Source organism: Microtus pennsylvanicus, chromosome 3, assembly GCF_037038515.1.
Source record: "Microtus pennsylvanicus isolate mMicPen1 chromosome 3, mMicPen1.hap1, whole genome shotgun sequence".
NCBI lineage: Eukaryota > Metazoa > Chordata > Mammalia > Rodentia > Cricetidae > Microtus > Microtus pennsylvanicus.
Genome location: NC_134581.1, coordinates 16038658 through 16054080, shown reverse-complemented (window position 1 = coordinate 16054080; position 15423 = coordinate 16038658). Strand labels below are relative to the sequence as shown.

Here is a 15423-nt window from a genome sequence, read left to right as displayed (position 1 = left end):
GGGAAGGGGAGTCAGGAGGCACTTTAAGTGGGAGCAGATGAGAGAGAGGGAGTTAACTGTTCATGCACTCCCAAGAAATCCCCCAACATAGCCCCTTCTTCCAGCAGAACCTAAAATAAGGTAGGCAAACAATGAGGATTAGACATTGGGTTTAGGCCTAGGTCCCCAACTTGGTGACCTGGGTCCCCAGTCTGGTGACCGTTGGACACCTTAGATTTAAGGAAGCCATTGTCCTTATCAGGGTAGCTATGAAACTCAGGCCAGAGGCAAACAAGCTTGCAAAAACCACATTCTGTGCAATGGGCCAATCTCCATGCTGATGCTGTTAGGACACCATATGTAGCAACAGTTGGGTCTATACCCAAAGTGTCCTGAACTGGACAGAATCGGAGAGGGGAACCATCAGCTCTGCTCTCCAGGAAGAAAGGCAGGTGGTGGTGATGGGGGCCGACTGGGCCTGTTTGGGTGGGTGCGTGGGTCCCAGCATCCACTTGATAGCAGGTGTGGCTCGATAGCTGCAAAAGCTCAGAGCTAGTGGAGAGCCGACATGTAGGGAGAAGGAGGGACAGGGCAACTGCTGGGAGTGATCTTTCTTCTGAAAAAGAAAACTCGGTTATAGCGAAGTAGAGAGATATCTGGTTCACCCTTTGCCAGGCTAGCCAGCTACAGTCATGGACTACTACAGATAAGACAGGCTGCTCGGGGTGGTGACGGCTGATGCTTGCCATCCTAGGACTTAGGAGACTAAGGCAGTTGGATCGCTACTTTGAGGCAAGCAAAGCATAGGCTACATACCCTGGAAAGGGACAGAGGTGGGGGCGACCCAAACCAAAGCAAGAGATAGCCCGCAAGTGGGCGAGGTTGGTTAGCCTGGCACAGTGAGCTGTTGTAATGGTCAACAAATTTGTAGCCAGAACTTCTGGGTTCTACCACAGCTTCCAGCATTTACCATAACCCCCCTCAGCCTCTCTCCAGTGTTGGGGTAGGACACCTGGGTTCATTCATTCATAGGGATGGGTCTCTTCTTGGACACCTGGACTTTCCAGTGCATTCCCCAGTTCCCAGATGCATACCGCCCCCCATCCCTCAGTCCTTCCCTGCCTCCACCCTGTCTTCCTGACACAGCCTAGCGTGGCTGTTATCCACAGGAGGTGAATCCGTGTATGAGGCGATGCCACTGCCTGGAGACTGTGGTCTTACCCTCCAGCCTGGCAGTGAGCCACCTGAAACCTAATGGGAAGTGACCTTGGCTTCCTATCTGCCTCAGCTGAGCCTGGATCCTACCTGTAGGCAAGAGCTGACTCTGAGCCCTGGCCCAGCCACACTGACCCCACCTTAGACCGGATGGAGCTGATCCTGAGTACCAGCCCAGCCAAGCTGACTCTAGATCCTGCATGCCAGCCAGAATTGACCCTGAGAGTCAACCTGACCAAGCTAACCCTGGATCCTGCACGCCATCCAGAGCTGTCACTGAGTCCTAGGATAGCTGAGCTGACCCTGGATTCCACATGCCACCCAGAGATGACCCTCAGTCCTGGCCCAGCTGAGCTTACCCTGGATCCTGCACGCCAGGAGACCCCAGCCCTCAACCCAGCTGAGCTGACCCTGGAGCCTGTGCACTGTCGACCTGAGCTCCTGAGTGCTTGTGCTGACCTCATCAATGACCAGTGGCCCCGCAGCCGTGCCTCCCGTCTCCACTCCCTGGGCCAGTCCTCAGATGCCTTCCCCCTCTGCCTGATGCTGCTGAGCCCTCATCCCACGCCTGGAGCATCCCCTATTGTGGTTGGCCATGCCCGCTTATCACGGGTACTGGACCATCCCCACAGCCTCTTAGTGGAGACAGTGGTGGTAGCCCGGGCTCTGAGAGGCCGTGGCTTTGGCCGCCGCCTCATGGAGGGCTTGGAGGCTTTTGCCCGAGCCCGGGGCTTCCGCCGGCTTCACCTCACTACCCATGATCAGTTATACTTCTATGCCCATCTGGGCTACCACCTGGGTGAGCCTGTGCAGGGTTTGGTCTTCACCAACCGTCGGCTGCCCACTACCTTCCTACGTGCCTTCTCTAAGACACCCTGCCCTCAGCCACCCTGCAAGGGGCCTATCCTAGCTGCCCAAGGTATCCCAAAGAGCTCCAAGGGACCCCCATTGCCACCACCTCCTCCCTTACCCCAGTCTCTGACCACATCACCCCCTCCTTCACCAGGGCCCCTCGCTCAAAGCATGCTAGAGACACGATACCGAGATCTGAAGGGGTGCCCTATATTCTGGATGGAAAAAGACATCTGAAGGCTAGGCACTGTCTGTCTGGGATACTGAATTGCCCAGAACAGTCCCAGCCTCAGCCCACTGGCCATACTTTAGCCCCCTAGCCCCTGGGGGCAACCTTAGCCTGTGTATGTTTCCTGGGTACCAATGGGCCAGGAGGTGGCTTAAGAGCTTTGGCTCAAAGCTGTTAGTGTGGCTGAATAAAGGCTTCCATTAGGTATGGCTGTGACAATTTATTTGTTAACCCCTCTGTCCAGATCCTCTCTCCCTAACTTGGCCCAAGAGCCATTGATGAGGTAATATCTGTCCTTTGTTGCTCCTCCTCTGCCAGGCCAAGGGTAACTTCCTTTCCCATTTGCTCATTACCAAGTACTTACTATGTGTCAAGCCCGGCACTGGACATTGGCAGTGAAGAATTTGTGTGTGTGGCAGGACTCATGCTGGGAGCCGAAGGGGTCCGGGAGATAGGTGATGGTAGAGACCTGAGTGCTGAATATGAATTAAGTCAGGGAAGCGAGAAGGCAAGCGCTGAGTGTTCTTGAGGCAGAGACAACACAGGCAGGGGAAAGCCATGAGTTGGGGAGGCCTTAGAGAACATGATGGTGCTGTAACAGAGATGAACAACACTGGAGGGATGGACAAGCACAGGATGCTTGGGGTATGGCCTCTCTGAGAGACCCTTGGAACACTTTGGAGCCATGTTTAACTCCCAGCCCTGACCCTTGAGGGGAGGAACTTGGGAAGCTTTCCCAGCTTTCAGCTTTCCTTGCTGTGCAAAAGGCATGGCCTTGGCTGTGGACTCTAAGCTCATACCCCCTCTCTCCTGCAGGTTTCCATCTTTGTGGCACGACCATGCAGCTAGGCCTAACCCTGGTGGTGGGGGTAGCCCTGTGCTTGGTGTATGGCCAGTCTTTGCTGCAGGTTCCTGAGCGTCCCTTTTCTGTGCTGTGGAATGTACCCTCAGCAAGATGTAAGGCCCACTTTGGTGTGCACCTACCACTCAGTGCCCTCAGCATCGTAGCCAACTATGGCCAGCATTTTCATGGCCAAAACATCACCATCTTCTACAAGAACCAGTTTGGTCTTTATCCTTATTTTGGACCTAGAGGCACAGTCCATAATGGGGGTATTCCTCAGGCTATGTCACTAAACCGCCACTTGGCACAAGCTACCCATCAGATCCTCCACAGCCTCGGGTCTAGCTTTGCTGGCTTGGCAGTGCTGGACTGGGAAGAGTGGTATCCACTCTGGGCTGGGAACTGGGGTCCCCATCGCCAAGTCTACCAGGCGGCTTCCTGGGCTTGGGCACAGCAGATGTTCCCCCAGATGGGCCCCCAGGAACAGTTCCACAAAGCCCATACTGGCTTTGAGCAGGCTGCCCGTGCCCTGATGGAGTCCACACTGCAGCTGGGCCGGACACTTCGCCCACGTGGGCTCTGGGGTTTTTATCGATACCCAGTCTGTGGTAATGGCTGGCATAATACAGCTTCCAACTATACAGGCCACTGCCATGCAGCCACCGTTAGCCGAAACAACCAACTACATTGGCTCTGGGCCGCCTCTAGCGCCATCTTCCCTAGCATCTATCTCCCACCCAAAATGCCACCTGCCTACCATCAGGCCTTCGTCCGACACCGCCTAGAGGAGGCCTTCCGTGTAGCCCTTGCCGGGCACACACATCCTTTACCTGTTCTGGCCTACGCTCGCCTCACACACCGGAGCTCCAGGAGATTCTTGTCTCTGGTAAGTAAAAGCTGAGGTTTAGGGGTCTGAGTCCAGAGACACAGCTCTGTTCTAGAAGGACCTGAAGAGAAGACATTGCCTAGAGGACTTGGGAAGGCGGTCATGATCTAGAGGTTTTACAAAGTTCCTATCCTGCTGGGCGGTGGTGACGCATACCTTTAATCCCAACACTTAGGAGGCAGAAGGAAGCAGATCTCTGAGTTCGAGGCCAGGCTGGTATACAGAGTGAGTTCCATGATGGACTGGAGCTATATAATGAGACCCTGTCTCAAAAACAAACAAAAAGATCCCAGCCTGCTGTAAGGAGGCATGGCTGTGTGCTGGGATATCTCAGTGGGTTAGATAGAATCCATCCTTTGGGTATCTGGTCTAAGGACAGTTATTCTCTGGAGGCCCTGGGAAATTACTTAGAGCTCTGTCAAAAGGGCCCTATCTAGAGGCAGATCAATCATAGCAGTAAATCAAATGGTACCTTCAATGAAGTTGGGCCCTGATGGGAATCTGGCCAGCCCAGCTTTGACTTAACAGTTCTTTGCCCCCAGGATGACCTGGTGAGGACTATTGGCGTGAGTGCAGCACTGGGAGCAACTGGAGTGGTTCTCTGGGGAGACCTGAGCTTCTCCAACTCTGAGGTGAGCATGACCCCTTGTGTACACACTGGAGTCCTAAGTTAAGGGAGAAGCCATGCCGAGTCAGAGAAGGAGCAATGAGAGAAAGAGCAATGATGTATACATATCTCTTCTCTCCTTAGGAGGAGTGCTGGCGTCTCCATGACTACCTAGTGGGCACTTTAGGCCCCTATGTGATCAATGTGACAAAGGCTGCCATGGCCTGCAGTCACCAACGATGTCATGGCCATGGTCGCTGTGCCCGGAGAGACCCGGGACAAATGGAAGCCTTTCTGCATCTGAAGCCAGATGACAGTCTTGGAGCTTGGAAGTCCTTCAGATGCCGCTGTTACTTGGGTTGGGCTGGCCCTACTTGCCAGGAGCCTAAACCTGAACCTAAGGAAGCTACATAAAGTCAGGAGTTCCTGCCCTTGGTTCTTGTCCCTGCTGCCACTTTCCCAGGCTAGGGAAATTCGCCTTTATGCTTTGTTTAGCTAATAGAACTTTACCAAGTAAATAGGCCACTTCCACCAACACACCTCCCCTCAGAATTCCTAAGGAATAGATAGGGCCTAATTAAAAACATAAAACCAGGTTCAGAGCTCTCTGAGGTCATCTGACTTAAGGCAATAGAGCAGCCTCAGGGAGTCAGTTCCAGACATTTAAGGTTGCCAGCCTGCCTAGGGCTTTGTTTCTATACCTTAGTGCAGCTACTGAGAAGTCATAGCTAGGGGCAGAGAGGCAACCCCTACACTCTTCCCAACACACGCGCATATATACACGTGCACGTATGTGCCCTCGCCAAAAAAATAAATAAATAAGCTAAGATCTGTTAAATGATAGGCTATTATTTGTACTCTCATCCATAAAGTCACTTTTTCGTTACTTGAGGTTTGTCTGTCCTCACTATTCTACCAAGTGTCAAACCCTGGCCTCAATGCTGATACCCCATTACAAGGGCCTAGCGAAGCTTCCAGCAAGGAGGGAAACTACTGAGTTAACTACCAACCCAGGCGCCGCGGCGACAAGGGGAGGAGGAGGGGCAAAGGGGGTACGCAGGGCATTGTGGGTACATAGTTTAGCTGGAGCGGCGTCGGCGGGTGTGCCTCCAGAATGGACTACCATTCCCGTCGTGCACTGCGCTCAACTCGGGCCGCCCTAATCTGTGTTCGCAGATGCCTGGGGATAGTAGTTTCGGCCGCGTGGATGTGGATCTGAACGGGGTGGCGGGGAACTCACCTTCCCAGCGACCCGTTTGACAGGGCGGGGCGCCTCACGAAGATGGTGGCGCGCGCGGCGTGTGGCTCCTGTCGTCTTCCCCAGTCTCAACTCGGTGCACCGGCCAGCGTTTCGCTGGTTTGGAGTCCCCGCCCTCCAGGTCCCTGACCCCGCGCCCCCTTACCGTGTCCCTGACTCCTGGTTCCAGGAATGCCTCGTGCTCGTAAGGGCAATGCGCTCCGCAAGGGCGGTCAGCGCCGTGGAGGAGGTGAGTCCGGGGGCTCCGGTAGAATGGTTCAGTAGTGAGTGGGAGGTGTTTCGTGGTTCCCCTTGGATGTCACCGAGGGTCTTGGGTTGGCGAATCTTGCGGGATCAAACCAGTGCAACCTCCCGGAATTCTGCTAAGGCTCGCACGTGCCCCAGCAGGCATTGGCCACGTGTGCACCCGACTTGAGCTCATTGCCAGCTGTTTTTCGAAATCCCGCGCCCGCAGCGGTGATTTGGCCAACATTTAAGGACCAAGATTTTCCCATCGCTGCTGGGGGGTGAACAATCACTCTAGACAAAAGCCCCTTTGCCAAATACTAGTGCATTTGGTAGACTGCGCAGGGAAGTTAGTGGAGAGGCCTCTTCTGTTCCGTAAGCCGGTGAAGTGTGATTGGGATAGTACAGAACTGAGGCCTTAGCACTTGGGCTGGAGACTCGGTGGACGTCCAAGAGCATGAGTCCATCTTGAGACTCCTTATCAGCCTCAACCAGAAGCATGTCCTGTTGCGGTAAACACGTTAAATCTGCTGAGATAGAGTGCATGCCAAGCACAGTTTTGATCCGACTGCCACCCTAATGCTGCTTGGGTAAGTAATGCGGCTTGTCATTAGTAGGGTTACAAGGACTAGTACTGCAACCAGTTACTGAGTGGTTTCTGATGGAATCATGGGGAGGCCCCGTGAGAGGAGCTCCTGGGTGAGACCTGAGAAGGAAAAGCGCCCCAGGCAAAGAGCCTGTTGTGCAAAGGCCTGGCAACCAAAGGACCACAGTACAGCGAAGCAAATAAGGAAGTCTGGGCTGTTTTGATAAGTGACAGTAAGAGTAAAGGTGAACAGAAGCCAAGGTGTGGGCTCAGCTTCTTCCTTGAGGCAAGTAATGTTAATAGTCCCTAAGCAGTAGGGACTGCCACCAGATCAGAACCTGTCCGGGACTCTGCTGCAGCAAGTAGCTCTGCCTCAAAGCCAGTCCTTGGCCCTGGAGAGAACTCAAACACAGGAATGTACCTGCCCACTGACACTTTGGTAGTCCCCTATATTCTTTTTCAATGCTCAGTCAAGAGCTTCTTCTGGTCTTTCACTGCTAGGAGGAGCCATTATATCTATATCTAAAGTTCATGGTCCGGAATGGACCAAAGGAAGCTCAGGAACACTGAGCGCTCAGCACACGCACTGGGACCTGGGCTTCTGCTCCCAGAGTTGATAGGTAGCTTAGTGAGTGTGGTGGCCTGTAGCAGCACCCTTACAAGTCAGTTGTTCAAAACTGGGCACTGGTCAAACTATAGCTCTGCCAAGATTGGGGTGGGACAGGGGATGCTAGGGTATAGCCCAATGGAGAGCATAAGACCCTTGGGTCTGTGTACTATTGTACCCTGAGCCCTAACTTTTACTTGTTCACTTTTGAGCATAATTGGAACCGGGCCACAGGCCTATGTGGGACTCATCTAGTCCCTTCTATCACTGTGTGGTTCCTACTATCCTTAAAGCAGCTGTACCCTCCAGGGGTCCCCGCTCACCAAGTCTGGCAGGTTGTCCCTGGGTAGGCCTAGCACCTACCAGCAAGACCTCCTCCCTTTTTCCTCACTTCCGAATTCAAGTCCCTCTGCTGCTTAACCTGGCCTTGGTTTGCTCATCTCTACAATGGGATAGCATTCGTGAAGTTACACGAGGTACCCTGAGTCAGCCCTCATCCATGCAAGCTGGTCGGATAGCAAGTTTCATGTTCCCCAGGTGCCAGGAGCAGTACCCAAGCCGACTCAGGTTCCAGCGAGGATGAAGCAGCCAGTGAGGCCCGGAGTACCACCAGTGAATGTCCCAGCCTGCTCAGTACTACTGCAGAGGACTGCCTGGGTGAGAGCGGGTTGAAGTGTGACAGGGACGCAACGAGGGCTCCACTGGGCAAGGACAGGATTCAGTGGTGCCCGGCTGACTTTGCAGGTGGGGAGGCTGTGGATGAGCAGAGCCAGCAGGACAACCTGGAGGAGAAGCTGAAGGACTCAGTGGACTGCCTCACTGACAAGAGGTACCTCTGGCTGCTGGCCACCTTCTGCGCAGGGCCTTTGACACGCTTCTGCACGCTCAGCCTTTGCCAGGTGGAACCAAGGGAGCCATCACCCATGTGAACCCTTTCTCTATCTCCCTCCCAGTGCCAAGACCCGGCAAGGAGCTCTGGAGAACCTGCGCCTGGCCCTGGCCTCCCACCTGCTTCCTGATTTCTTGCTGGAGCGTAGCCTCACGCTGGCGGATGCCCTGGAAAAGTGCCTTAAGAAAGGTCAAGTCCTGGGCACTTGGGGAACCCTAGCTAGGCAGGTGTTGAGGCTTGCTGCATGCGCTAACTGGAAAGCATCCTGTAGGAAAGGGTGAAGAACAGGCCCTGGCTGCTGCGGTGCTAGGCCTGCTCTGTGTGCAGTTGGGCCCTGGACCCAAGGGCGAGGAGCTGTTCCATAGCCTGCGGCCGCTGCTAATCTCGGTGCTCAGTGACAGTACTGCAAGCCCCGCTGCCCGACTTCATGTGAGTATGTCCATGCCCCATGGACCCTTATCCCAGAGCAGGATGTCGGGGTCTACCTTAATCCCGGCCCTAAAGAGGGTGAGCCTCGTGTAATGTTCCTGTTGTTGAGCCATGGTAGCCTAGCTTTGTCCTCTTCCCAACAGTGCGCTTCTGCTCTTGGCTTGGGCTGTTATGTGGCTGCCACCGATGTCCAGGTAAGTGGACTTTGGGCATGGGTTATGGTGTAGTGGCTGGATTCAGTGGCTCTGTCTGTGAACCTCCTTTGTCTCCTGTGCTCCTAGGACCTGGTCTCTTGCTTGGCTTGCTTGGAAGGTATTTTCAGCTGGTCCTGTGGCCCTAGTGGCTCCCCTACTGCTCTGGTCCCTGCCAGCCTACATGGCCTGCTCTGTGCTGCCCTGCAGGCCTGGGCATTGCTGCTCACCATCTGTCCTAGTACCCACATCAACCACATCCTCGACAGGTAGGAACAGCTGCCTACTGGGAGTGGGGGGATTGCGAAGGGACCCTCAACCCCTACCCGGAACTTAGCTCGCTGTTTCCTTAGGCAGCTGCCCCGGCTGCCGCAGCTCTTGTCCAGCGAGAGTGTGAACCTGCGGATTGCTGCTGGCGAAGCCATCGCTCTGCTCTTTGAGCTTGCCCGGGACCTTGAGGTGCGAGGGAAGTACCTGCTGGCATCGCGCAGGCACACACGCACGCACGCACGCACGCACGCACACACACACACAAATCTTCAGTCTTGGGTCATTTTGTAGGGGAGGTGACCCCAACACCTAACATGCTAGGTACTCTAGTGGGGATTCTGAGCAGAGTTGAACTGCTGGGGAGAGGCCAAGGAGGGCTTGAGAGAAGAGGAGCCAGGCAGAGGAGAGCAGCACCATGCCCAGTTCCAGAAGAATTCAAGCTTCTACCAGCACCTCATTGTTCCCACACAGGAGGACTTTGTTTATGAGGACATGGAGGCGCTCTGTGGTTCCCTGCGTACTCTAGCCACTGACAGCAATAAGTACCGTGCCAAGATTGACCGCCGACGCCAGCGCTCCATTTTCCGAGCCGTGCTGCACTTCGTTGAGGTGTGTATGAGAACATGAGTATTCCTTAAAAAAGTGTCCCCAAGAGTTGGGTGTGGTGGTCCACACCTATAATCCGCCCCCCCACACACACACACACTTAGGGGCAGAGGCATAGTGAATTCCAGGACAGCTAGGGCTATGTAGGCCCTGTCTCAACACTCCCTGCAACACACAAGTACACAAGAGTGCTCCCAGGCATGCTAGCCAGTCCTGTCATGGGCCTTGTACCTACAGGGTGGTGACTGTGAGGAGGAGACAATCCGCTTTGGACTGGAAGTGCTCTGCATAGACACCTGGGCTCGCCACCGCATCTACACAGCCTTCAAAGATGTGCTGGGCTCCGGCATGCACTATCACCTCCAGGTGAGGGGCTGTACAGGGAGGTCTGCCTAGCTTGACTGTTTCAGAATGTCTTTAGTTAATTGCCTTGTCTTCAGAACAACGAGCTTCTCCGCGACATCTTTGGCCTGGGCCCTGTGCTGGTGCTGGATGCCGCTGCCCTGAAGGCCTGCAAGATTTCACGTTTTGAAAAGGTTTGCATCTTGGCACCTTTATCTTGCCTCCTGTTCCCTGGAGGCCTCGAGCTGTGAGCTGGCTACGGGAGGAGCCCGAACTTTCCTTCTCTGTTCACCAGGCTCCCTTCTTTGCCTCCCTCAGCACCTGTACAATGCTGCAGCCTTCAAAGCCCGTACCAAGGCCCGGAGTCGTGCGAGGGACAAGCGGGCAGACGTCTTGTGAAGCAGACTGGCCAATGAGAAGGCTACCCATACCCTTACCATATTTTTAACAGAAGACAGAGCAAGAACTGGTCCCCACCAGTGATTGTCACTTTATTATTATTTTTTTTAATGATGAAACCAAAACTAGACAAATATGGGAGGCCAAGGGCTCAGGATACTCAAGACTCTGGCCTCTATATCTGCACTCAGCCCTGGGGCTATGGCCTCATCCTGTCCTGTCTCAGGTGAAACCAAATGTGCACCAGTCCCAGAGCTGAGGGGCAGGTGAGAAAGGACTGACCCTTTCATTTTTTAAACCTTTTCCCCTGGAGCCACTTCCTTTGGGGTCTGGCTCCTGTCCACAGTGGCATAAGGTAGGCAAAGCTACCTAGAATGAATGTGTGTGCTGATTTTTAAAAATGACAGAGTATTAAACCATACTTGTTCCCTGTGACCTTTATCCTGAGTCCTTTGCTGGCCTTCCCCCTCCTCTCCCAACCTAGGCTTGGCCCCAGCTAGATCTCTATTTCATCTTTGCCCTCCAAGGCAGTCTGCCTGCATGGTCCCCACCCCCAACTCAGCCTAGCCTGTCTGAGAACTGAGACTGGACCCCCCACTAGGAGGCCTGGCAGAGTGGGTGGCCAAGCAGGACAGCTATTTCTAGACTTCTGAATCTGCTATCTGGGGGTGGCCAAAGGGTGCTGACAGGCCATAGGAGGAGACAGGAGGCGGCTGGTGCCCCATCCTCTGACCTTTGGCTATCCAAAGGAGAGCCTTGGCACCAGAAGGCTTGATCAGGCCTAACCTGAAGAGGTCAAGACAGGCGGAAGCTCTTGAGTCACGTCAGGCTCTTGTACAGAAATCTCACTAAGGAAGTAGTGTAGACATCGCTAGCCATCAGTGGGAGAACAGACCTGCCAAAGTTCCCTTTATCTCCCCCTCATACAATGGCATCTCAGCTGGGTGCCCGAGCTTCGCTGGAGTTGAGCCTCCTTAGCTGACTGAGGCTAGCCAGGCGCAATTTGAGCAGCGTCTCCTCTTGTGTGCGCAGTGTGTGTGCCAAGACCCTCAGGGATTCGCTCTGCAGCACTGGGGATGGGAAGACATTTGTGGGACCTTGTCAGGCTTGCCATTCCAAATCTCCAACCCGCCCAGCATCAGGGGTTGCCCACTGACCCCTGCCCCACCCTTTATTGCTGCATTTGCAGGTGCCCTGGGTTTCCAGCCCTGCTTGTCCCTACCACTTAGGTAGACAGCCAGGATGGCTAATGCCAGGCAGGTGAATACTAGCAGTGCCAATAGCAGTAGGAACCCCCCACGGCCACACATGGGGCTGCAATCAGCTTGGGTACACATTGATGACGGCAAGACGCCCAGAAGCTCTTCCCACGTCTGTGTCTCTTCAGCCAGATAGGGCTGGAGTGAACCTGCAGGGAAGATGGTTTATCAGGAAGGTGGTACCCAGAGCATCCATCCCCCCCCCTTGCATCCTTACCTCCACTGTGTAGGTCGCTGATGGACTCCACTCGGTGCAGACGTACCTCCTGCACGTGGTTAGGAGCCAGTGTTCCCCTGCTCCTCTGGTTCTGCATTGGCAACACAGTGTCTGTAGGGGGCAGTGGGACTGATTTGAGCAAGCCAGTCACTCCTTACCGAGTAGGTAAACTCAGGCTGCAGGGACTTGGGACATATGGAAACTACAGCAGTGGCCTTTGGTTCCAAATTCCCTACAAGTTCAGGAAGGACTCAGTTTTGATGCAGGGTTCCAAAGGCCTAGTCCGTGTATAGGGGTCTTGACATGTTCCCATGTTCACGGTCAGGCATTCCTCCGCCTGTTCACTACCAGCAAATGGTTCACCAACCTAAGCCCACAGCAACAGCGAGTTTGCCATCGGTTCTGACCTGATGACATGGCACCTACTCCTAGGCAAAGCAACTGCCTTCCTGACAGACAGTGGTTCGGCTGCTCTTCCTGGAGCCCTGCTGTTTTCACTCAACAGCACTGCGGGAGCCCCCATTTTTTCTTAACAGTTTCATATAAATCTGAGGACTCATTCTGGCCTCCCTCTGAGGTTATCTGGGCATTTAGGTTGTTTCCAATTCCCTTTGGAAATTAACCCCCAGGACATCAATGATTAAATATGAAGGTTTTCCCCACTTTCCTGAAAGTCATTGAGGACAATTCTCAGAAGTGGAGTCACTGGGCCTGAGGACAGACTGTAAAGCTGTCGTTAGCCTGTCTTCTGAAATCCGGTCCAGAGCCCAGCAGTACAGCATCACCACTAGGCATCCCGCTGGGGGGGAAATGGATGCGTGTGCACGTGGAAGCCAGAGGTCTCAGACCTGGCACAGGAACTCAACAGGCCAGGCTCACCAACTGTAGACCACCCCCCCTGCCCCGCTTCTGTCTCCACCTCGCCAGAGCTGAGATGACCTACAGTCTGCCTTTTGCTGACTTTTGCTTGTGAGCACATCATGGGCTCCCAAGAAATGAACTCAGGTCCTTCGTGCTTGCAAGTTTTTTCTGAGTTAGACCAGACTCTGGATGTGCAGACCTTGACATATTTGCTAACTTGAGAGATGAGAAACAGCTTGCCTTTGCCTAGGGGTCCTGAATAATGAGTGTCAATTACCCTTCCACAGGTTCTGCCCATCTAGTCACTGACTGTGGTTCCCTAATGGTTTTATTCAGATTTTGTTTTTGAGATAGTGTCTCACTATGTGACCTTTGCTGGCTTGGAACTCATCAAGTAGCCTATGGTAGGATGGGCTTACCCTCAAAATTCTCTTGCCTCAGCCTACCCATTATTGGTATTTCATGTGTGTATCACTATACCGGCTTTGTGTTGTGTTAGTGGTGTGTGTGTAGTGGATACCCACGTGTGTTTAGACCCTGTAGAGAGCAGAGGAGGACCTTGGGTGTCCTTGTCTATTCTCTGCCTTATTCCTTTAAGGCAGGGTCTCTTCATGAGGCTGGAGATCAGGTTTTGCTTTTTTGACTAGGGAAGCTGGCAACCAGGAAGCCCCAGCGATCCTCCACTTCCCAGTATACACAGCACCGGAGTTATAAGGTACACAAGACCACACCTAGCTTGTTATGTGGGTGGGTACTGAGATCTGAACTCTTGTTTTTTGGTTTTGGTTTTTAAAGATGGGTTTCTCCATCTCACTCTGTAAACCAGGCTGGCCTCGAACTCGCAGAGATCCTCCTGCCTCTACCTACTGAGTGCTGTGATTAAAGGGAAGGCATGAGCCACCACAAACTCCAATCTTCAAGGTTATGCAGCAAATGTTTTTAATCACAGCAAATATTTCTAATCTCTTCCTCCTTCCCCTTTTGTTTGAGATGGGCTCAGAAAGTTCCCAGACTGGTCTTGAGTTCCTGGTTAACTCAAGTTATCTTTCTGCTCCAGCCTTCCAGTTACTATCAAAATATTTATAATTTCTAAGTAACTATAACTACACTTTCTCCTGGTGTTATGTGACTGGATATTCATTATTTTGAAACAGGATGTCACTATGTAGCACTGGCTAGCCTAGAACTTGTTATGTAGAGCAGGCTGGCCTTGAACTCAGAGGTCCTCCTGCCTCTGCCTCCCAAGTGTGCACCACCAATGCCTTCTATTGGGTTTTGTTTTGTTTTAGTTCTGCTCCACCAGAACTTCAGATGCTGCCGGGGCGGGAGGGGGGCTAGGTAACAGTGTGGCAGGACACTGGGTAAGGGAAATTTGGGCCCGCTAATGTGCTTGAAGCTGCCCTTGACATGCTCACAAGCAATTCAAACAAAAACAGATGCTCTCGGTCCTTAGGCCTGGCTGATGGACTCAGGTCACATTAAGCCCCCCCTTGGCACTTTATATTTGAGCATATTGTATTGCTACAGAAAAAAAATACATGGTAGATGTTACAGTTAAATCATCCCCCCTTAGAAGAGGGCAGGCCCTTTCTCTGCAGTCTAAAGTACGGAGGACCACAGATGGCTTAGCAGGTAAGGCACTTGACTGGCAGAATGTCAGTCTCGACTAGGCTGAGACGCTCCAGTTTAGGGTATTTAAACCCAAGGTAGGGCAGACCGGAGGCCTGGCAACTTCCCAGTCCCTGGGCCAGATGTTGAAATGCTTCCTGGAACCACTTTGCGCCCCAGTTCCTGCTTCTTTTGCTGAAGGAAGAGCTGAACTGCTTGGCAGCTCCCCAGATGCCCACACCCACTTGGATAAAGCCTATAGTACCCATTCTGAAGTGGAGAGCTGCAAATCCCTCCCCACGGCCCATAGCAGGGGAAACTGAGTCAGGACCTGAGAAAGGGAGGAGCTCTAAGTATGACGGATCCATTCTTCATCAATGCAAAGGGGTAGGTCCCTAGAACAGGGTGTGGAAAAACTACTCAAGGCAATGAGGGCTTCTCCATAAGGCACTGGGTCCAAAGCCCTGCCCTCCCTCATGGCTACCCTCTCCTACCTTCTTGGGTCTCCTCAGGCATGGCGTTGATAGGTAGTCAGGGGCCCGATGAGAGTGCCCAGTAGCAGAACTGGACAAAGACAGCAGTGGCTCCTTTGGGATCCTGGGAAAGGCCTCCCGGCCTCCCAATTTGGTCTTAAAATAGGCCTGAGCTCACTTCCCTGGGCTATATTTAGAGGGGGCATCTCTGAGCCATGAAAAGGGGCAGAGTGACCCAGATGGGTCGGCCTAGACTACCTGCTTGGGGATGGGGCTCAGCCAGGAGCAAGCGTCAGCTAGCACACGGACCCAGGGAACTGAAGGCCACACCAACTCTATATGCACATAGGCTTCGGGGCCTTCATCCAGCATGTGCCATGTAGCTCTGAGGAAAGAAACCCTGCACGTCTCCACTCAGCCGTCCCTCCCACAGCTCAGCCATCTCCTTCCAGCACCCGCCCGTGTGACCAGCTAGGACTAGCTAGTGGGGGTGATGGACAATGATGCACAATGCCATAGGGATCCAGCAGCCCCACAAGTGAGCGCCCATGCTGACCAGTGGACAGACTGGGATGAAGTTGGTATTTCTAG

General features: G+C 53.5%; 4 protein-coding genes across 5 annotated transcripts; 3 read left to right on the top strand and 1 right to left on the bottom strand.

Annotated features, from left to right (window-relative positions):
* The first annotated feature begins 1344 nt into the window (after nt 1-1344).
* On the top strand, nt 1345-2283 carry Naa80 (N-alpha-acetyltransferase 80, NatH catalytic subunit). Its single transcript, XM_075964698.1, has one exon. It carries the CDS (start codon nt 1345-1347, stop codon nt 2281-2283), a length of 939 nt encoding a protein of 312 aa, XP_075820813.1.
* An 831-nt stretch (nt 2284-3114) lies between these two features.
* On the top strand, nt 3115-5605 carry Hyal3 (hyaluronidase 3). 2 transcript variants are annotated; one of them, XM_075964699.1, is made up of 4 exons: nt 3115-3232; nt 3764-4005; nt 4548-4637; nt 4757-5605. In XM_075964699.1, the coding sequence occupies exons 1-4, from the start codon at nt 3115-3117 to the stop codon at nt 5024-5026; spliced, it is 720 nt and encodes a 239-aa protein (XP_075820814.1). In that variant the 3' UTR covers nt 5027-5605. The 2 variants fall into 2 exon arrangements, with proteins under 2 accessions (XP_075820814.1, XP_075820815.1); XM_075964700.1 differs by having other exon boundaries at nt 3164-3232; nt 3883-4005.
* Nucleotides 5606-5798: 193 nt separating this feature from the next.
* Ifrd2 (interferon related developmental regulator 2) lies at nt 5799-10849 on the top strand. Its single transcript, XM_075964697.1, has 12 exons — nt 5799-6099; nt 7826-7945; nt 8033-8117; nt 8242-8366; nt 8449-8606; nt 8750-8800; nt 8888-9066; nt 9151-9256; nt 9539-9676; nt 9911-10039; nt 10114-10209; nt 10334-10849. Exons 1-12 carry the CDS (start codon nt 6042-6044, stop codon nt 10412-10414), a joined length of 1326 nt encoding a protein of 441 aa, XP_075820812.1. The 5' UTR covers nt 5799-6041; the 3' UTR covers nt 10415-10849.
* Nucleotides 10850-10873: 24 nt separating this feature from the next.
* Nucleotides 10874-15413, bottom strand: Lsmem2 (leucine rich single-pass membrane protein 2). The gene is made up of 4 exons (XM_075964701.1): nt 14854-15413; nt 11891-12001; nt 11637-11822; nt 10874-11484 (listed from the first exon to the last, which is right to left on the bottom strand). Exons 1-4 carry the CDS (start codon nt 14873-14875, stop codon nt 11351-11353), a joined length of 453 nt encoding a protein of 150 aa, XP_075820816.1. The 5' UTR covers nt 14876-15413; the 3' UTR covers nt 10874-11350.
* Between the last annotated feature and the right edge of the window lie 10 nt (nt 15414-15423).